Here is a 22,870-nt window from a genome sequence, read left to right on the forward strand (position 1 = left end):
AGTCTTCAACTCTAGAGCTGAAGACTGACCAGTTAACTGCCTTACTTAGCAAGACAGAGGAAAGCAACCAGTAGCAGAAGAAAACAATCCTCCAGAAATGAGCACATCTACCAGGCAAGTGAACTACAATGTTACATAGCACAATTTCTAAGCCTTCTCATAGCCAGCTTAAAGGAAATGTTAAATTTTAATGTCATTTATTGATTTGTTAAGTGTGTATGTGAACTAATCATCACGTATCCTTTTCAGTCGTGACCCAAAGTATGAAGGCAATGTTGAATGCAACATATAGAGACACTTTAAACAGCCTACCTGCATGCTTTTGGAAGCTGGAAAGAAACTTGGAATATCTAAGAAAACCACATGCTGACACTGGCAGGACATATAATACCTGAACACACTTGGCAGAGAGACAGAAACCCTGGAGCTGTAAGGTATTGAAGATAAGACAGAGGACCATTCAGAGTGCCTTGCCATTTAATGGGCAGTGCTTCAAATGGAGGAAAATAACCAGACATATGTCAGAGGCCCTGGCATATGGGCACTGCTACAAACCGAAGAAAATGACCAAACATATGTCAGAGGCCCTGGTATATAATGGACCCTGCTACAAACCAAGGAAAATGACCAGACATATATCAGAGGCCCTAGTATATAATAGACACCTCTACAAACCAAGGAAAATGACCAGACATATATCAGAGGCCCTAGTATATAATGGACACCTACAAACCGAGGAAAATGACCAGACATATATCAGAGACCCTGGTATGTAATGGGACTGCTACAAACAGGGGAAAATGAACAGACATATATCAGAGGCCCTGGCATATAATGGACACTGCTACAAACCAAGGAAAATGACCAGACATATATCAGAGGCCCTGGCATTTAATGAGCACTGCTACAAACTGAGGAAAATGAAGAGACATACATTAGAGGCCCTGGCATATAATGGACACTGCTACAAACCAAGGAAAATTAACAGACGTATGTCAGAGGGCCTGGCATATAATGGCACTGCTACAAACTGAGGAAAATGAACAGACATACAGCACAGGACCTGTCATACAATGGTGATGGCTACAAACTGAGGAAAATGAACAGACATACATCAGAGGCACTGGCATAAGCAGTTGTAAAGGAAAATATATAAGTATGACCCTGTAGGTGAAGGCAACAAGCTAGGTTTCCTGCTAAACACCTGGTTCACAGACTTGTTTCAAGATCCTGCAGAGTAAGCATGAAACAGATGGATACAGAATCACAGTCAAGTATCATTTCCAGAATTATCCACTGCCCAAGATACCAAAACCTAATGCTATCCTGTCTGACACAAGCTATCTGACCACATCTTCTTGCAAGACAGGCTAGACTATGTGAAGCACCCGAGTGGACACAAAAGTGCATTAAACATTGACTACACATTTCCAGCTGAAGGGCACACACTACACAGCAACCAAATCTATTCCATCACTCAGCTATAGTGGAAGGTGTCGGGGGGGGGGGGGGGATTTCCACAAGGTGACCCAGAGCTTCTCAGTCTTGTAAAGTCATAGCACTGCACTGTACTTTAGCAGTTTTCCTTGCAGTGTATTTATCCTACTTTAGTGGTTTTCCTTACCAAATCCAGCCCTGACTTTCATCTGCTTTTTCTTTCATCCACAGAGATCTACCTGGTATAAACCTTCAAGCAACCTTAGACCTCAGAACAATTCCTGCACCAAGAATTCCCCCATGCCTGCAAATCTGGTGAGAAAGCACTATCCACTTTGCTATCCATCTTAAAGAATTCTCTCTGCTCATGCATTGGATGTACTAATGAAACTAAGTTTCAAAAGACAGAGAAAAACAGATTTACTCAATCTAAACTACTGTGAATGCTGCCAATAAGCCTGACCTAACCTGATGTAGACAACGTCCTCTACCTCTCCTCTCTATCTGTCCGAATCTCCTTTCAGTCTCTATTTGGCACTAATTTACAGTCAATTTTTGCAATAGCTCACTGTGGATGACATATGATAGTCACCATTCTGCTGGGATCACCTATTATACTTTTTAATACAGTTGTCCCTGTATTAAGACTTAGGACTCACTGTCCCAAAGTCCAGAATTCAATCCAGGCATGTCTGTGTGGAGTCTAGAGGTTTTCTCCAATGTCTCTAAGCTTTTTATCTAGACACTATGTGTTTTGGGATATGGGAAAAAACAATAATTAACTGACTACAATAAAATGCCTATATACATGTACTGCCTTATCCCTTACCCCTGCGGTCAATGTCTGAAAAAGGGTCAGAGACATGCCTGTTCACTTACATGACTATAAAACAAAATAAAAATAAAGTTTAATTGGATGCTATCTGTCTGATTGTGCTTAATTTCTTCTGTGAGAACTAAATGACTTGCATTTTTTGTAATGTGGGCACATTCACAGTATTTTTATTAATATGTTCAGTTAACAGAAGTTTTCCAATTGTGGAGAGACCCATTTTCAGTGAAAGCCAGGGAGCTCTTGCCTAACTAATGGACCTGTATAGTAGCATAACAGGTGAGTAGGGACTAACAGAATAAAAACTTGGGACTACAACATTTTATTTATTTGGTAGCTAGGGAAGTGGAATGGTCATTTTTGCACCCCTGTTAGAAATTACTGAAGCTAGAAATGCAATTCAAATACTACGCCAATCAGGCAGTCGATAGCAGAAGTCAGGATCTGATGCCCCAATTAAACAGATCACTGTTAATCAAAACACATGTAGAGTAAGCAAAGATTAAGAATTTGCCCTTTTCCAAGAGTTGCGGGGGTAGCAAGTTAGTATAATTAGTAATTTTAGGTATAAGGGTCTAGGGGAGACTATAATTTTTTTTGTGCAGTGCAGCATTTGCAATCACTCAGGACACGATCAGCTAGTTACAGCTCATAGGCACCCAATAACTTGCACATAGACATACGCTATGAGAGTAAGATACATAAATATAAAACATATAATACAAAAGTAGAATATACACTATTATGCATACATATACTATAGATTAATAGATTGTTACTAGGCTAACAGCCCAGTGGGCTTTTCTAAACCTAGCCAGGTTTTTTTCCGAAAGAATAATGATTTCCTGTATCCAAACTGGACTCCGAGGACCAGGTATGCCTCCATTACTTCACAAATGCCTACACTCTCCTGGTAGAGGAAGGCTTGCAGGGGGGGGGGGGTTACTTGTTACGACTTTTAGCACTGAGCAGTACCACTTTCAGATATTCCTTCATAGGTTCTGTAAAATTGGAAGGTTTATTAGTTTGGTATTGCCTAAAAAAAGGTACTATAGGGGTGGAAAAGTCCTATGGCAATATCCAAAAGCCTAATGGAGATAAGGGCAGATCATCTGTGGCAAAGCTGTATGTCCTGTCAGCTATGTCCTCCCAGGCCATCAAATATTGTACCTCCTTGGACTGACACCAAATGCTAAGCCAATTGTTAAAATTAATCATTTTCTGTTGGTAAAGTGGCATCATCCTTGGAGAAGGTAGTATGGTGCTCAATGCTGGGCTCATACCTGTTGGTAATGTGGCATCATCCTTGAAGGTAGTATGCTGCTCAGTGCTAGGCTCATACCTGTTGGTATCATGGCATAATCCTTGAAGAAGATAGTGTGGTGCTCAGTGCTTGGCTCATACTTGTTGGTATCATACCATCATCCTTGAAGAAGGTAGTATGGTGCTCAGTGCTTGGCTCATACCTGTTGGTATCATGGCATCATCCCTGAAGAAGGTAGTGCGGTGCTTAGTGCTTGGCTCATACCTGTTGGAACAGTGGCATCATCCTTGAAGAAGGCAGTATAGTGCTCAGTGCTTGGCTCATACCTATTGGTATCATGGCATCATCCATGAAGAAAGTAGTGTGGTGCTTAGTGCTTGGCATCATCCTTGAAGAAAGTAGTGTGGTGCTTAGTGCTTGGCTCATACCTGGAAGAAGGCAGTATGGTGCTCAGTGCTTGGCTCATACCTGTTGGTATCATGCCATCATCCTTGGAGAAGGTAGTGTGTTGCTCAGTGCTTGGCTCATACCTGTTGGTATCATGACATCAACCTACCTGATTAAGACATAATCAGTGAGCTTGATCATGTGTGTGTGTATACACACACACACACACACACACACACACACACACACACACACACACACACACACACACACACACACACACACACACACAAGGCAGATCAGTGGCAAGATCTCTGTCCCAGAGCCCCAGGTTCTGAGGTTCACTTCTGAATTCCAGTCATTGTTTTTGTAAAGTTTGTACACGTTCCACCTGTCTGCATGGGTATTCTCTCAGCTCTCGGGTTTCTTACCACCTCCACAAAACACACTGAGTGGCTTCACAAACTGCACATACACACTGCTGTTCTTGTGAGCAAGGTCATGATGGGCAAAGGTCCAAGAACAAGCCCATTAAAGAAATGATAAATAAGAATAATGTATGGTGTGTGTGTGTGTGTGTGTGTGTGTGTGTGTGTGTGTGTGTGTGTGTGTGTGTGTGTGTGTGTGAACACACTTATTTTATGGGTGCATTAGCAACAGTTAAATTGCACTACTGCCAACACTCAAAACAATGACCACACTTTACTGAATACGTGAATGTGCATGTTTAACAACAAAAAAAACTTTCTCTTTTTGCAGGGGCACAAACCCCCATGCATATCCCAGTGTAGGTAGGATACACACACACACACACATATATATTTTATATATATATATATATATATATATATATATATATATATATATATATATATATATATATATATATATATATATATATATATATATATCACACAACAATGGAGAAACAGAGAACACCTCAATATCTTGAAAACTTCAGAATGCTTCACAATCATACAAAAAAGCAAATAAATGAAGACAAAAAAACTATACTATAATAACTTTCAGATAAATACTAAACACAACCCTATAAAATTTTGGACATCCAGTAAAGAAATCTTACATCCCGGCCAAAAATTCAACCCAAACTTCTCTCCTGTTAACTCACCACTAGAAACTGCAATACAGTTAAACTCATATTTTATAGATAGCACTGCATCTCTAACCAAGAATTCTTCAACATCTAATCCCAACCTTGCCCAACAGCCACATTACCGCCACATCCACTTTCACCTTCAAACAGTTTGTCGCATCAAACTTCTACTTCAAATGTCCTCACTAGGGGTCTCTCAGCCCACCCTTCTGTGGTTCAAAAGCTACCTGTCCAATAAGTATCAGTCAGTAAAATGGCACTTCATCCTCCTCCATACCTCCCAGTAACCACCAGTGTACCACAAAACTCTATCCTTGGTCCCCTCTTTTTTAACATTTTCACCAACACCTTGTATACATCCACACAACAGGCCATCGTAATACAATACACAGATGATTCCACTCATTTGCACATCTGACAATATGGTACACCTCCAAAACATTACTCAGTAAGATTTAGCAGCCATTGAAACATGGCTTCATAACTCACAGCTCATGCTCAGCCCAAAAAAGACCAAGCTGCTACTTTTTTCTCCAAAAATCCCTCTCTCATGAAAAAAAACAAAATTTAAAGTCCTCTCTCTTGATAATAGAACCATTGAAGTCATTTCGCATAGCAAACTATTAGGGGTGAAAGTGGATGATAATCTTACATTCCACTTGCATATAAAAATATGCATAAGAAAAACTCATCAAAAAACTAGGGATGTTTTACTGAGTCAAAAACTCTCACTAACACAAGTAAAGCTACACATGCCACTACTTATCTCCTCCCCATGGTTCTTTATGGTGCTCCCATTCTTACTAACCTCCAGGCTTCATAAAAATTAAAACTTAAACGATGCTATAACCAGGTCTACATTAGTTTGCTGAAATGTGATTTCAGCGAACATCTAAATCATCGACCCCAATTCAGTGAAGATTGCTTCTGCAATTCACTGAATTAACCAAGGGCAAAGAAGTAGTTGGCCAACTACACAACTTTTCCCTTTTCTCCACTGTAGTGCAATCTTGTAGTTGGTATATATAGTTGAGGGGGTGTGGGGCGCTGTGCCCCCCACATCGGGGGGCTTCGATTTTCTTAGATGTTGATCCGTTGTGCTGCAGGACAAGTATTTACTTCTCCTTGGTAAATTCAGTGAATTACTGAAGTGATTTTCACTGGTTAGGGGTAGATGATTACGTGTTTGCTGAAATCACATTTCAGCAAACTAATATAGACCCAATTATCCAGCATCCTTCTGGCTATCCAGCACTAAAACCCATTCTAAACAGCTATGTTCCCATTCAGTCATTGCAATCCAGTTACAAAAAACTCCTGTCTGTCTATAAACCTATCAAGTCTGCTGGGCATTGTCTGTACTTGTACAAGGTTGCCAATGCCTGGAACTCCCTACCTGTATGCATCAGGTCAATACACTCCTTCTCATCTTTCAAAACAACTTTGAAAGACTTCCTATCTAAAAGCTGGCTCTGTTTTTGCTCAAAACCAGGATAAACGATATCCCTAAATGTGAACAAGTACCTTTTCATTCCTTCTACCCCTTTACTCTCCTTTCTTCACTTACTTTTTTTCAAACAATAAACATCTTTATTAAATTATGACTTATGACACAGACAGTTATACATTTACTTACTTCTATCCAATTCTCTTTCCCGACTTTCTCTCTAAATATGCAATAAGCCTGTTTTTCCCTCACTTCGTACAGCAGTTCCTGTTTGCATTAGACTAACTTACCTTTAATTTCTCTACAAACAGTCTAAAAATTCTCTAAATATTAAATTGTCATATAACTTGTGTCGATTCTTAACCAATGTTTTTTTATTATGTCTACTTTAATCAAAGAATAAGTCGTCTGGAAGTATGCCAGAGTATTTATTATGACAAAAACACAATAAAACGCACATAAAAAGGCAAGTTTTAAAAGCTTTTGCATATGCTTCAGCAGGCTGTTGAATTCAATGTAGAATACATCTTTTATACATTTAAAAGAACATCATGTGATAAAAAAAAAATTAATCAATTAGATGATTAAAGGTAAATACATCAAGCTTGTTCTTGCAGTTCCTTCAGTATAGGGTTAATGCTTACATAACCATTCAAACCAAATTTGCCCTAAAGTGAAGCATCCATTTAACCTCCTCTTTCTCTGTATAATTAGTTATATTATAGGATCAAAGGAGGTTACTAAGCTAATGGCCCTGGGGCCCTTACTAGCCTAGCCAAGAGTTTATCCCCAAAAAAGAAACCTTAGTCACCACCTGTTGCCCCTGTCAATGAGAGACAAAGGTTGTACCCCCTGGGAAAAATTTGTGTTTTCCCATCCACTCATCAAGGCTGTGCTTGAAGAGGGTCAGTGAAGTATTCTGTTTGACATGTGTGGGAAGTCTATTCCAGAGACGGGGCAGCCTCTGGGAGACAAAACTGTCTCTCCAGCAGGTTTTATTGATGTTGCGTATTAGATTTAGGTCTATCGAGTGGGTAATGCGTGGGGAGTTAGACTTATAGATATGGAGTATCTCTAGTAGGGCAGGGTCCAATATTGCCTTGTAGGCAAGACACAAATCACCTCTAAGCAATTTGTATGATACTGAGTAAAGTGATAGTGATTTGAGCCTGTCCACATAGGACAGATGTTGGAGGCATGGATTCTCTTTGTGAGGTATTTCTTTGGCCTTTCCAGTTGGTGCAGGTGTTTGGAGAGGTACATACCAAATGGGGAGTTATACTCAATTATGGGTCTAATGAGGGAGGAGTACAGAGAAGTAATAACCTGCTTTTTTCTGGATGCAATCCCTTTACTTATGAGATGAACCAAGTAAAAGGCTTTTCTGACCACTGCCGCCACATTATGGTAATCAGCAGGGGCCGTATTTCTACCGACTGGTATGATAATACAGTGTTTTGCTTTTAATTTAAGGCCATGATTTTGGCATCAGTTATTTCTAGCTGTGAGACCCTCTTGCAGTATGTTAACGTCATTTGGGGAGTTACCACCCCTAATAGGAGTCCTTATAGTTTGTAAAATCAAAAATTTAAAAATATGCGTATTATCTATTGTAGCACTACATCTATATAAATGTGTTTGTAGTTACTTTTCATGTAATATCTGATAAATGTCCAGCAATGCACTCCTTAAATTTTCTATTAGTGTTGCCTATATAATAGGCTTCAGAGGAGCTACATATTGCCATGTATATTACATTTCTTGTATTACATGATCCAAAAGCATGCAATCTAAAATTAAGCATGTTTTATTGGATGCTGTATCTCCCTTTCAGTATAAATAAAATTGCAATATGTACAGTTATAACATTTAATAGTTCCCGGTTTACATACTTAGACAGAATTGGCAATGCGAGCTTGTTCTTATAACAATTTTTTTTCTTTAGATTTCTACTGTTCTTGAAGCCAAATTTCAAAGAAAACATCTCATTATTATTTAATTCAGGTACCTGCTGTATAATGTGCCAGTATTTCCTCACAATTCCTTGAATAGCCCTAGTGTGGCTGTTATAAGTAAATGCACACCTAGGAATACTACTGGCCCATAATTTGTTTTTTACATTATTAGCTGAAAAGATAAGTTTAAAATCAATGTGTCACTTATCCTGAATTATTTTCCTTACTTGTGTAATGTTGTTATTATATTTGTATCCCCGTTGTAAAAATCATCAGTTAAAGAATTAAACTGCATTATCATGGCTTCATCATTAATATTCAAATGTGCTATTCTACACATTTGCCCCGTAACAATGTTGCTGAAAACAAAAGGTGGATGCATATTGCTTCTATCCAAATAATTGTTTTGCTTGACAGGTTTCTTATATAGGGTAGTCTCTAATCTTCCAAAGTGATCTTTCATGATTATGTCCAAAAAAATAATTTTGACTGTACTTAAGATTCTTCTTAAATCTCAGAAAGTCAGTGGTATTAGAAATGTATGTTACAAATTCATCAAATGATTGTGATTCACTGTCCCAAATCAGAAAGAGATCATTGACAAATGTTATAAAAGCAGATATTGTGATAATATGGATTGTTACTAGCATTTAAAATAAATTCAGTTTCCCAAGTATACATTACAATATTTTTGTAGGTGCTCGCAATGAGGGTACCCATCGCAGCATCTTTACATTTTCTTTAAAAATAAATATATTATTTGTGAGTACAATCTCCAACAATTCACAGATCAAGTTAATATTGAAAAGATCAAATGTCAGAACAGACAATAAATACTGCTAACCATTTCTATACCTTAAGAATTAAGGATTACAGTAAAAAAAGATTCTATGTTAAGTGAAATTAATTAACAGCTTGAAATGTCATGATGAATGGACCACTCATATAGCCGAGTTAAAAAGTCTGGTGTATCCTTAACTATGGTGGGAGACTGCAAAAGGGGCATTCTTTTAATTTTAAGTCTAAGAATTTTGATAAAGATTCAGTAACCCATCCCCATGCTGATACTATCAGATGCATCTGAGGGTTATTGATAGATTTGTCTATTTTTGTGATCCCATAAAATAATGGAATCCTAGGATGTTTTACACTTAGATAGTCATATAATTCCATAAAAACTTTACTTGGAAGCCATGCATATGTCCTCCCATTGTTTACTTCAGAATTGCTTATCTAATCTCTCTTCACAATCCTTTCTAACCTCCTCTGATTGATTCCTACAGTTATAGTACAATATTTTATATACTCCACTAATTATCTCTTTTTAACAGCAGATTTTGATTTAAATTCAACTAAAATCTCTACCAGAGCAGGTCTTTCACTTAGGATTCCCCTATCAATTTCTCTTTGCCTATACTCAGATATAAGTCCCTGATGGGGAAGGCAGTCTACAGCCTGCAGTCCAAATGTCCTTTTGGCCTCTTCTCATTCTGTTACCGTTCCCTCTCTAGTTATCTGCTCACATCACATTTGTTCATTTGCCATTTTGTTAACAATAAATTCCAGACCCCTCTTGCCTACTTGCTGTACCCCTAAATGCCATCATCACTACTGGCAAAACCTCCTTTCTCTGGTTCTATGTTAGCTTAGTTCTTAGAATACTTTCTGCACCTTTAGGAGTATAGTACTCTATAGTTATTCCATTAAGGATCTGCATCCAAAATCCCAGTCTCATTATTTCTTGAATTTCCCCCTTTCATTATTCTCCCTTTCCTGTTTTAATTACTTAATTATAGCTTTCTGCTTGTATTATGTGTAAGAGCCTTAACTGTGTAGCTTTAAAATGCCCCTTTCAAATCATGTAATCCTAATCGACCTTGTTCTGTTGGAAGGATCAATTTATCCCACTATCGTTGTCCTCTTCATCTCCCAGATAACTGCCTCTAACTCTTTATTAATTATTGTCCACAACTTCTTTGGTTGATAAAACATCTCTGACCTGTTTACAAAACTAAATGGACTAAAACATGTTGACTGCTTGCTTCTTGCTATCCATATCCATACAAGAGCTTGCAGTTTCTCAATGTTTGTACCGCCTTTTGTACAGTCTCTTCGCTCATATCCTTAGCTGCAACAACAGAATGCTTTTTAATCCATCCTCCTAAATACTTAATCTGTGTGCCCATAAATATGGGCATTGCTGGATCAATTCATGTGCGGGTACATAGTTCACAGCTATAGCCTTTGTTTTATCTTCATTAATATCCTGAAAAGACTTGAAACGGTCTCAAGATGTTCCACAACACTGATATATCCTTTTCTGGATTTATCAGGTACAAAATAATATCATCTGCAAATAAAGTTAACTTTTCTTGATTACCAAACCAATTACAGCCTTGATTTTTGAGACCCGCATTTTCATTGTCAGTGGTTCTAAATATAAAGCAAATAACAAAGGGAAAAGAAGATACCCCTGCCTGGTACCCTCTTCAGACACAACTTGTTAGAAAGGAACCATCTTACTTTAATTTTTGCTTCTAATCCCACACATATCCTCCTAATTAACCTTATTATTGTATTAGGTTATGCAAATGGTTATATTGACCTATTCATAAAATCCCAACTTACTCCACTGAATACTTTTTCTGCATCAAGACCCAACAACACTCTGCTTTTCTGTGGATCATCACTGTTTTGTTAATGTTGTCAAATGTTTGCCTCCCCTCCACAAAACCACATTGATCCATATCTTTGCCATTCTTTTACCTGTTCTAGACCTAAACACTTTGTAATCATGGTTTAGATTTTCAGTAGGTCTACAGGAAGCCGGGTTTGATGGGTCTTTGTAGACTTTGGCCATCACAGCCTCAGGATGTTGTACCCCAGTCCATTCTTCTGCATAATTTCCCAACGATTGTACTAAAGCCAACATTTTATCCTTCTGCACAATCTACCTCACAATACCTTGTTAACAATTATACTAAAGCCAATTTTCTATTCTTCTGCACAATGTCCTACATAATACTTTATTAACGATTGTACTAAAGCTAACATATTTGGGCATCTCTGCTGTGAATCGCACCTGGTTGCACAGACTTTATGCACTTCAGGTCCTTCCCTACCTGCCATGATTGCTACAGCTATCCATCACTCAGAATATGTTGTGCACACTTTCCCAAATACTAACTGGCTAATAAGCACAGAGACTGCACCACCTTTGTTATGTATTAACATCACATGAGTCTGGTTCCATCTTTACAGCTTCCATTTATGGGGAGGCATTTCAATTTCTCTATCTGATCACCAGTTAACTCAGTGTAGGAACCATCCAGTTCTGGTGCCCAGACCACAATCAATGCCTTTAGACACAGTTAAAGCAGAAACCCTAAGGCTTGTCATTCTTATGTCCACACCAGTTTTAACAGTCCTGTCTGCATCTAATCCAGCCATGGTGAGACCCAGAACAATACAGATCTGTTGAAATAAAGCAATTTAACACTGTAACCCTCTGCATGGTCAGATGTTAGTAAGAAATTATGAGCTCATAGGGGATGCTGTCAGACTCATGGTCCTATATTCTGCCCTACAGCCACAATATTGTGGACCTGTGTACCAGCCTCATGTTGCTCTCTATGTGCTCAGTATTTCCATCTCCAATTTTCCAGTGCACCATTTCATCCTGAGCAAACCAGGCTGCTCCATTTAGCAGCACAAAAAGGGCTTCCCTTTAAAGTTAGACATTAACAAAACAGCACAAGGTATAAAACTGAGCCCTGTAACTCTGGCAATAAGGCAATACTGCTATTCTACAATTTGTTATTCTAAACACTGACAGGACATCACATATCATTATGCATCACCCTGTGTATTCTTTAGAGGGGCTTCCATTAAAAAGGTACTGAAATCAGGCAGCAGAACTGAAATGCTAACATTTTATTTTATTAATCCTTGTTGACTGGGTTAGTCCCACTACTCTAGTGGCCTCTTTTCAGAGGAGACTCAAAGCGGTATTTATACCACTGGGGAAATGTTCCTACTCTTTTCGATAGGTGCATTGGGATCTTATACATTCATGAGCTACCATGAACTGAAATAGTTGAAACCATGGTTTAATGTCTCATCCAAAGGATGACACATGCAGGAGATGCAACTAGATCGAAAACCTTTTAACAGTGACACTCTTAGATCAGTTGCTAAAAGCAGATTTAGAAAAAGTGACATGGGTTTGCAATGCTTCTTGGCATTTTTGAATAAATTAAACAGCCTAAATTTTGGGGTGGATATTATATTTGTTCCAATTGATGTAAAAAATCTATAATTGGGTTATTCCACAAGAATTATGCCTAACATGGTCTCAGGAGCAGTTATTTGATTTAGCAGACCTACAAGCTGATAAACTTAGTGCAGCAGTTGTGTTAATGGACTTTGTCCTTAAAAATAACTTCATTTTCTTCAAGAACTATTACTTTAGGCAGGTGACTGTTGTGGTAATAGGGGCAGCTTGTGCTCCCAGTTTTACCAACCTGGTCATGACACAATGGGAAAAATCAAACACTTTCAACAGTCATTTCAAGGATTCCTGGTTATTATACACACTTCCTGAATGATGTATTTATTTTATGGAATGATACCCAACAGAAGTTGGAGGATTTTTTTAGGTTCATCAACAATACAGTGGATTTTTTAAGTTTCACTTGTAGTTATGACCCAGACAAAATTGTGTATCTAGATGTTGAGCTGACAAAAAAATATGCTGCAATCTTGTTACATTTCTATTATATATAGGAAGAGTACTTTTTCTAACACATACTTGCATTTTGATAGTTGGCATCTGGTTTATCAGAAAAAAAAGCTGTGGTCAAGGGCTGGATGCTCGGGTTAACCTGCATGGTGTCTGAAACTGAAGGGTTTATCACAGAATGTGAAGTGTTGATTGAGATGTTTCTCAGGAGAGGTTATCCATCCGAACAAAAAAAAATTAACAGACATTAGGGATGAAGTCCTGAGTAAAAGATTAAATGTTTTTATAGTTTCATTTTGAATGGCATTAAGTTAAGTAATGTTAGTGGTCAGGTAGTCACAAAAAACACAAAATAGAGAAAGGCGAGTCCAGCAGTAATAAAAAGTTATTTATTACTACCTTCACTATCGATAGTAGGGAGATGGGTGAATGTTTATTTAGAAATTGGAGTATTTTCCGTTTGGACAATTCTCTTTTGAACAAAGTGGGTGACAAACCATGCATTGCTTACAGAAAAAAAATCTTTAAGGATTTGTTAGAAACAACTAAGACTTCTAGAGTAAAATCCAACAACAAAATGTTAGGCATGTATAAGTGCAGATGCTGTGCTCAATGCCCTTATTTGATAAAGACTGTCTTTAAAGTTAGGGACAAAACTTTTAATATCAAAGGCTACTAGTCTTGTAAAAAGAAAAAAGTGGTATATTTAGCCAGTTGTGATTCATGCCCTGCATTTCATGTAGGGAAGACTGGTAGGAAATTAAAGATCAGAATTTATAAACATATTTTGGATATTAGAAACAGAAAAACAACAAATGCATTATATAGGCATATACAAGAGTTTAAAAGAACACAAGTTCAGGTTTAGAGCAAATAATAAAAGATGCTCAAGGGTACAGAGTTGATGAACATTTGAACAAGTGAGAGCTGAAATGGCAGCTCAAGTTTAATATGTGTCATCCAGGGTTAAACAATTCTGTATCAATTGATTCTGTTCTTAAATTAAAATATTTTAATAAGAATTGATTGTTTTAATTCATGTAGTGTTTTTATTGGACATTTAAAAACGTGTGATAGTAGTGGTTTGGTATTAAGTTTGTGATTTAAAAAATAGCAATTCTGATGAAGTTCCTGGTACAATTTGAACAGAAGGTGCTAATCTCATTTAATAAAAGTATTTTTTGCTACTCCTGGATGTCATTCACTTAGCACTACAGGATTTGTTGGTCCCAGTCTGTGTCTGTTCTTGTGAAGAGTTCCAGTTTGTAGGAGTATAGCATCTGCCTAATGCTACACTGAAGAGTCAGCAACCCAATCAGCTGGAGCGGGAAAACAACTCGCAGCCTTCTGCATGTTCAGCACCAAAGGTGAGTGTGCTACCTGATGCATCACCGACACTACTGACACATTAAATATCTTCTTACACTGTCAGTTTCTTTCACTGAGCTGTGCATTACAATTTTTATTTATTTATTTATTTATTTTACATTTGTTGACCGGGCTAGTCTAGCTGGATATATGTCCATTTTCAGTAGAGGCCCGGGGAGAAAAGCTCCAATGGTTATGATAAGTTTAAACAAAGATAGGCAATACAATACAAACAGGTAGTGAAAGAGGTTGTGATTACACTAAGTGCACAAATACAGTTGGAGCAAAAATCAAAAAATATAATGAACAGAATATCTTAAAGGTTTTTTTTTTTTTTTTTTTTTGCTAGTTATACAGTATGCGAGGGATAACATATATCTATAAAGTTGTTATATCAGGTAGACCTTACAAGGGTAAGGGAGCAGAGATAGTAAGAATTAAGGAAGAAGACTAGATTGAGAGGAAGTGGAAGAGTTAGGCTGGGGTGGTGCAGGAGCAAAGCCAGTGTTTGTTGAGATGAATTTTCAACTGTCTTTTAAAAAGTGGGAGTGATATCAGAGGGTAGATTGTTCCACATTTTTACAACAGAGTTGGAAAAGAGACTGTCACCTGCAGAGTTAGAGGGTTTGGTTATATTAATCAGTAGTTTTTTGGAAGAGCGTAGATGTTTCAGGTTGTTGTATGGTGAAATGAGGTTAGAGAGTATAGGTATTTTAGTTGGATGGTATAAGATCTTGTGAGCTATTAAGAACCGTTGCAGAATGAGTTAGTTTGGAAGTTCAAGCCAACCTAGTAGTTTTAAGTTCAGACAATGGTGAGTTCTAAATGGGGATCCAGAAGCAAATCTAGCAATGTTATAGTAAGGTGTTGCTAGTTTCTTGAGGTTGTTTTTGGAGAGATTAGTGTAGATGGGGGAAGCATATAGAAGAGTAGAGATAAGGTGAGATCTGGCTAAGGTGGTCCTTGCTTCAGGTGTAAGGAAGGGCTTGATTCTGTAAAGGGATCCAATTTTTTTATTAACTAATTTGATAGTGTTGTTGATGTGGGAGTCAAAGTTGAGATTATTGTCAATAGTTATTCCTAATAGTTTAGTAGTTGTGTCTGGAGAAATAATGGTGTTGTCAGCGGAAGTAAGAGTTAAATTGAGTGTGGCAGTTTTATTGGAAGTTGAGAACAATAGCAGTTTGGTTTTCTTGGCGTTAAGGAGTAGGCAACGGTCGCAGAACCATTGTTCAACAGTGGTAAAAGCTTTTTGGGTGAGTGACTGGAGTTCATTAAGTGAATTGGCAGTGCAGATTATAGTAGAATCGTCTGCATATTAGATGCAGGTTGAGTTTGAGATAGCTGATTGGAGGTCATTAATAAAGATAGAAAATAGAAGGGGGCCTAAGATAGAGCCTTGCGGTACACCTAAGGAAATAGGAAGGAGATTAGATAATACATTTTTCCAGAGAACTGCTTGCTGACGGTTTTCTAGGTAAGATGTGAACCAAGTTAAGGATGGAGAATCAAGTGAGAGAGATTTTAGTATGTGTAGAAGAAGTTTATGGTTAACCATGTCAAATGCTTTAGATAAGTCAATGAAGACTGCTGATGATAGGTAATTATTGTTGCGGTTATAGTCGATCGAGTTGGTAAAGGAGAGTAGTGCAGTGGTAGTGCTGTGGGAGGGTCTGAAACCATGCTGACAGTTAGCAAGTAGGTTGTGATGTAGAAGGTGGTTAAGAAGTTGCTTGTGGATACATTTTTTCCATGATTTTAGCTATAGGCGATAGAAGTGCTATGGGACGAAAGTTAGAGAGGTCATTAGACTTGCCTCCTTTGTGTAGAGGGATGATGTCAGATATCTTCCAGATAGAGGGGAAAATTCCTTCATTTATGGATCTATTTATCAGTATAGAAATGGGATAGGAAATAGCATCAACAATATGCAAACATCTGCACAGGTACTGTAATATCCCAAGGAGACCTTAGAAGTGGAGAAGTGGGTAGGACACAGGGTTCTTTTTTCTTTTGCCATCTAACAATCTCAGCTTTTCTTGCTCATTAAGTAGTTAATTAGTTAATTATACATCTTTTATACTAGAGTAAACACTATTGGAAACCACACATTTTTCAAAAAGGAAAAAGTTACAGTGAGAAAAACTGTCAGTTGAAAGACATAAAAAATTAACAACAAAGAAGACACAGTTTTAGAATTGACACATCCTAAACTGTTTGATTGCACTTCAGATATGTATCATAGTACATATCGCAATGCCACAGTGCACTATCCAAATTTTTATTGTTCCTTAGGTATACTTGGAACATTTTGTCAGAAAGACCCATAAACTTTGTATTAAGTAATGGGTCAAATTAATGTAATATAATGTATCTGTCCCTGATGTCACCATAGTAAGAGTGTTGGAATGCATTTATACAGTTTATTAGATACATCTATTAAGCTCTTAAAGACATATCTCTATGCAATGCCTGTAGTAACATCACAGGGGTTAGATGTTAAGTGACAATGGGATACAGAAAATACACCCAGCCCCCCAATCACTACACAAGTATTGAGATCCGTAATCTAGCTAAAAAACAAATTAAACATGCCAAAAAAGTATACTACACTACCACTCAAATTAAACATCAGAATAACCCACAGAAATTCTGGCAAGCCATTAACTGCCTGCTGAAGCCTGGACACACCACAACCCCTGTTTCAATCTCTGCTAAAACTACTGATGACATTGCTTCACAGTTCAACTCCTACTTTATCAGCTCTATCCTATCACTCATAAAAAACAACATTAATACCTACTCATAGATTTACTCAGCTCCTTCTCAATTAAGTCTATACAAACCAGCACCATAAAAAAAAACTTCTAAACTTAAACTGACAACCCTCGCTGCAGATCAGCTTCCTAGTGACTATCCGAAAATTGCATCAGACATGATTTCCTTCCCAGTTTCTATCCTTATTAACCAGTCCATTAAAGAACAATACATCCCAAAACTCTGGAAAACCTCTCATATAATCCCACAACACAAAGGTGGGACAACACTGAACTCAGCAACTATAGGCCCATATCCGTTCTCCCTTCTTTTGCTAAGATCCTTGAAAATGTGTTCACATACAAGTACAATAATGTCTATTACATAATACCCTACTATCCCTTTCCCAATATGGGTTTAGGCCTGAACATTGCACTACTACAGCCCTCATTAACTTCACCGAGTCAATTAACCAGCTCAGAAATAATGGTTACCATGTCTCCTCTATCTTTCTGGATATGTCAAAAGCGCTTTTTACACAGTTTCCCACCAGACACTTATCAACAAACTAGTCTCCCTAAAGCTAAGTCTACCCTGGTGTGATTTCTTAACTATTTATCAGACTGCCAAAAAGCAGTCAAATGGAACAATAAACTATCGCCCCTGCTAACTGTCTCATTTGGTGTACATCAAGGGTGAATACTTGGTTCACTACTATTCTCCATATTCACAAACAAATTATCCACAGCCACTCAACATGCGGTAATTATTCAATATACTGATGATTCCTCCCTTATTTGCTCAGCACCCAATATCTCTTCACTCCTTCAAACAACGCAAAAAGCCTTCAATGACACTGAAAGTTACCTATCTGATGCTCAACTTGTTCTCAACCCAAATAAAACTACACTCATGCTCTTTACTAAAACACATAGCCAGCATTCCCCCTTCACCATCCTCTCTTCCAGTAATAGTATAATAGAGCCAGTAGAGAATACTAAGCTCCTAGGAGAGACCACTGACAACATCCAGAGGTTTGACAAGCACCTAGCCATAACCATCAAAAAGGTACACATCAAACTAGCCTCATTCTGTAGGATCAGACATTTCCTAACTGACCCCAACAGACAAGCCATATTCAGAACCGACCTACCTTCCACCCTCCTTTATGCTTCACCTATATTTATAAACCTCAGAAAAACAGAGCTAAATAAATTGAAGTCCTGCTACAACAAAATAGCAATATTTGCCTCAAACCTCCTTTACAGATCACACCACTGCAATGCACTGTAGCATCTAAAATGGCTAGAACATCCTAATCTTCTGACCTATAACCAACTAAGCTTCATACACTACATCCTCAACCACCCAAATAGCTGCCCTCTCTCAAATACCTTGTTCAACCCTACTCTAGCTCTAGAACACTAAGATCCACCAGCAAAGGCCTGCTAACAGTTACCAAATCCAACAACAGCTTTGGGGATTCCCTATTCTCTAATCATGTATATAAACTTTGGATACACTACCTCAAACAATAATCAATTGCATCAATACAACTAAGTTTAAACATCTACTTAAGGAATACCTCATCAGCAACCGGATGTGCTCCTGTACAAACCCAGGCTGAATATACAGTCTCTTCCATACAGCTCTACCAGGTCATACTATCTTATCTGATCTCTCTTCCAGCCTTCTGTCCCCTCCCTCTAATTACTAGCATAAATTGCCACCAAAAGTCCTGCCTCCCCTTGTCACTTTCTTACATATCTTGCTCTTTACCCCTTTTGAGTCTTCTTACTCCTTACACTTGGTAATACTCTACAAGGAGTAAGTTTACTCCGTACATGAAATCACTCCATGTCTTAGATATGTTGCTATTGCTCTATGGTCTAATGCCACTGTCTTATATAGGCTAGTAACCTATATGATGTAACTTTTTCTCTGCCTATGTTAAAATACTGTAGTTACTTGGAATGTTACTATTTTAAATATGCTATGTTACTGTTATACATGGTTATTTGTAAATTTCTTTTTGGAGCTTTTCTCCCTGGGCCTCTGCTGAAAATGGGTCCTTGGCCTAGACGGACCTTCCCGGTAAACAAATGTAAAATAAAATAGATAAAATGAGGGATGTAGTAAAGAACCAGAAGTATATTTTACAAATGAATAAGAGGAAAACTGATTAGAGTGATGTACACACCACATGTGGTGGTAAAAATGGGAAGTCTCTAAACTACAGCTAAATCCTTTTTTAAATATTTATACAAATAACAGCTAATATGAAAAAAGAATCAAGCATGCATACTATTACAATATTTAGTTTATTAACTAATAAAACAAAAAGTAGGAAAAGAAAGACTGCGCATAGGGTACAAAAAGCAGTGCTTTCATCCATGCATGTAGTTAGCAGTGGAGAGAAGTTAGAATTGTACTACTGTGCAATTAATAAATGAGTTAACTTGATTAAAACAGAGACTACCAAAGACATTATGTACTGTGCTTCTTATGCACAGCTACTTTTCTCTTTTTATGTATTTATTTACTTGATTACAAAACATGTAACACCATACCCTATAAAATGGTATATATCTCATTAGTATTTTACCACAGAAATATCATCTCTGTGCAACTAGGTGGATCTTTAATCTGAAGGTCATCCCACTACCTGTCAACACCTCAATGCCATTACCTGCAGAGTTACACCAGAAACTCACATACTGCACATTATACTTTGATTCCAGTGTCATGGCAGACATACTCTCCTCCCATGTTAAGGCAGACATTTTTATACAGTTACAATATGCATATAATCATTCTATCCTATAGGCTGTACTAAGCAGAAAAGCAGAAACATGATTTGGAAATACAGGAAAAAAATCCATGTAACCACAATTCCCTTTTCTCATTTTTGCACATGGGGTCAGGGTGTTACTTCAACATTGACAATCATCTAGAGCCAATATTTACACCACTAGGTAGCTAGCCCTCCCGCTGTAGTTCTTCCGCACCACACACGATGCACACGCACACCTAAGGCCAATTTACAGTGTCCAATCCACCTACTGCATGTCTTTGGAATGTGGGAGGAAATCACAGCACCTGGAGGTAACCCACACAATCACAGGGAGGAGATCCAAACTGCACAAAGAAGGCACCCTAGCTGAGAACTGAACCAGGAACCTCTTGTTGTGAGGCGAAAAGTAGGGAACAAATTTTAAAAAATGGCAAAGTTGTTTACGTGCATAGAAGTCTGATAGCTGCAGAAACCTTTATAGCTGAAGAGTTTCTGGTTTGTTGGGGAGGGGGTATAATTGCTCTGTTTGGATTTATTCATATTTCTACATATTTACAGTTTTACATCATTCTTTAACAAAATCTAATAGATACTGCATAAGTGTCAGAAGTGTTGCTTAGCTTTGCAGAATCTCAGAATAAGGCACATAGCCACTGCCATGATTTATTTACTTAACTCTTTTAATTTAAACCTTTACAATTACTACATGTCTGTGCAACACAATAAGTTGCACATTAAAAAACTGACTTCTAGTATAACAGCAACACATTTCCCTGCACAGTTGTTTTAATCATAACATGCAATTTAATTATTTATAGAAAATGAAACAGCATTCTGCCTTTTACAGTTCAGAGAACAGTAATTCTGTAATTCCTCATTTGTAGCTTGGAAGTGTCCTGTTCCTGTCCCACCCTAACAACACAAGCTGTACCATTCATAAAAATAAAACCCCACTGCCTTTTAGACTGCAGGATTATACAAAACAAAGAAAGCTAGTTTTCTGTGCTCTTACCTCCAGCTTCATGATTCCTATTCTCAGTCTTCAAACTGAAGAACCACCACTGTTGAGGAAGTCAAGTAAATGCTGTTTGTAAGGACCAAGAACCAAATAAACGGCAAATAATCCAAAAATCAAAGTAATTCCCTACTTTTCTGCACAGAAACCAACTCTCCAGACCAATTTGTTTTATAGTAACATTCACTTCCTGTCTCTTACTAAAATGTTTCCCCACACCATGACAGTGACCTAATTAATATTCATAGTTATGGCCACAGGAAGGAGCAGGAGGGTGGGGTTTGTTTGAATATTTAATGAGACAGACTGGTATATCAAACACTCACCTCCCAATAGTATGAACAATTTTACTGCGCACATTTGTGTTGCATGCAGTGCAGAGCAAACCAGGGTCTGTATGTTTCCATTGTTTTCTTTCTGTTGGTGTATGTGATATATTTATTTTACAGACTTGCCTCTGATTTTCATCACCTCTGTATTCACTTGTTAGGTAATCTGCCTGATGAGATCCAGTTTAACAAGGTACAACAAGTCCATAAGGTGGGATCAGAATGTATGCATAAGGAGCCCTTAAACCATTCAGCTATATATAGTAAATTTATTTATTTATTTTTATTTTATTTTACATTTGTTGACCGGGCTAGTCCAACTGGATATATTTCCATTTTCAGCAGAGGCCCGGGGAGAAAAGCTCCACATTTTAAACAAAGAGGAAATACATTTTAAGCACAAAAAAATCAATCATAATACACATTATTACACATTATTACCTATTTCTAAGACAAGAATAGTAAGAGTAAGAGCAGGGCAAGAGAAATGAAAGAAAGATGTCAAAAGAAAGAAGAGGAAGTTGACAATCTAGGGAAAAAGTAACATCCAGATGAACAAACTAACATGTTTTAATACAAAGAAGAGAGATCAAAGATCAAGGTGAGAGAAGCAGTGAAAATTGAGAGAGCAAGAATAAAGAGAAATACTAGTGTGGAAGAGATTTGTAGCCATAAGGAGGAAAGATGAAGAGGAGGAGTTTAAGGAGGTAGAGATAGAACGGAAAAGAGAGGAAGCAGGATGGAGAGAAAAGTAGGGAGAGAGAGATGGATTAGATGGAGCAAATTACTTTAGTCAGGATTAGAGCAGGGACACATCCAGTGGCTTTTAAGGTAAATTCTAAGTTTTTGTTTAAACAGAACAGTAGATGCAACGGAAGTAAGTTCAGTAGGTAATTGATTCCATTGTTTTCCAATAGTGTTAGAGAAAAGGGAATCACCTGCTAGGTTATTGGATTTGGTTAAGGTAACTAGCAGCTTACTTGATGAACGGAGGGAGTTCAGATTAGAGTAGGGGGTTATGAGGTTGGAGAGTATAGGTGTGTTTTGAGGTTGGTAGAATGCTTTTTGGACAAATGTCAGTTGAGACTGTAGTAACATGTTTGACAATTCAAGCCAGTTAAGTTGCTGCAGATTTAGACAGTGGTGAGTTCTGAAGGGTTGACCAGTGACAAATCTAGCTATATTATTGTATGTGGAACATAATTTTGAGAGATTATTTTTCTTAAGGTTCGTATAGATTGGTGAGGCGTAGAGAAGAGTTGAGATAAGATGAGAGTGGGCAAGAGTAGCTTTGGCTTGGGAGGTTAAGAAAGTTTTAATTCTGTAAAGAGAGCCGAGTTTCCTGTTTACAGATTTAATGGTGTTGTTGATATGACAATCAAAGAATAAATAAAAAAAATAAATGAGATAGTCTAAATCAAAATAGACTG

At 37.6% G+C, this 22,870-nt stretch overlaps 1 protein-coding gene across 1 annotated transcript in view; it reads right to left on the reverse strand.

Moving 5' to 3' along the window:
• LOC122797882 (gastrula zinc finger protein XlCGF57.1-like) overlaps window positions 1–21,298 on the reverse strand; it is a 143,021-nt gene extending 121,723 nt beyond the window's left edge. The window contains exon 1 of the mRNA XM_044066401.1: window positions 21,109–21,298. Within this exon, the coding sequence (XP_043922336.1) occupies window positions 21,109–21,120 (12 nt within the window). The 5' untranslated portion in view covers window positions 21,121–21,298. The remainder of the gene's footprint in view (window positions 1–21,108) is intronic.
• Between the last annotated feature and the right edge of the window lie 1,572 nt (window positions 21,299–22,870).

The sequence above is a fragment of the Protopterus annectens genome, chromosome 3.part1 (genome assembly GCF_019279795.1).
Source record: "Protopterus annectens isolate FY-2018-M chromosome 3.part1, PAN1.0, whole genome shotgun sequence".
Taxonomy (NCBI): domain Eukaryota; kingdom Metazoa; phylum Chordata; order Ceratodontiformes; family Protopteridae; genus Protopterus; species Protopterus annectens.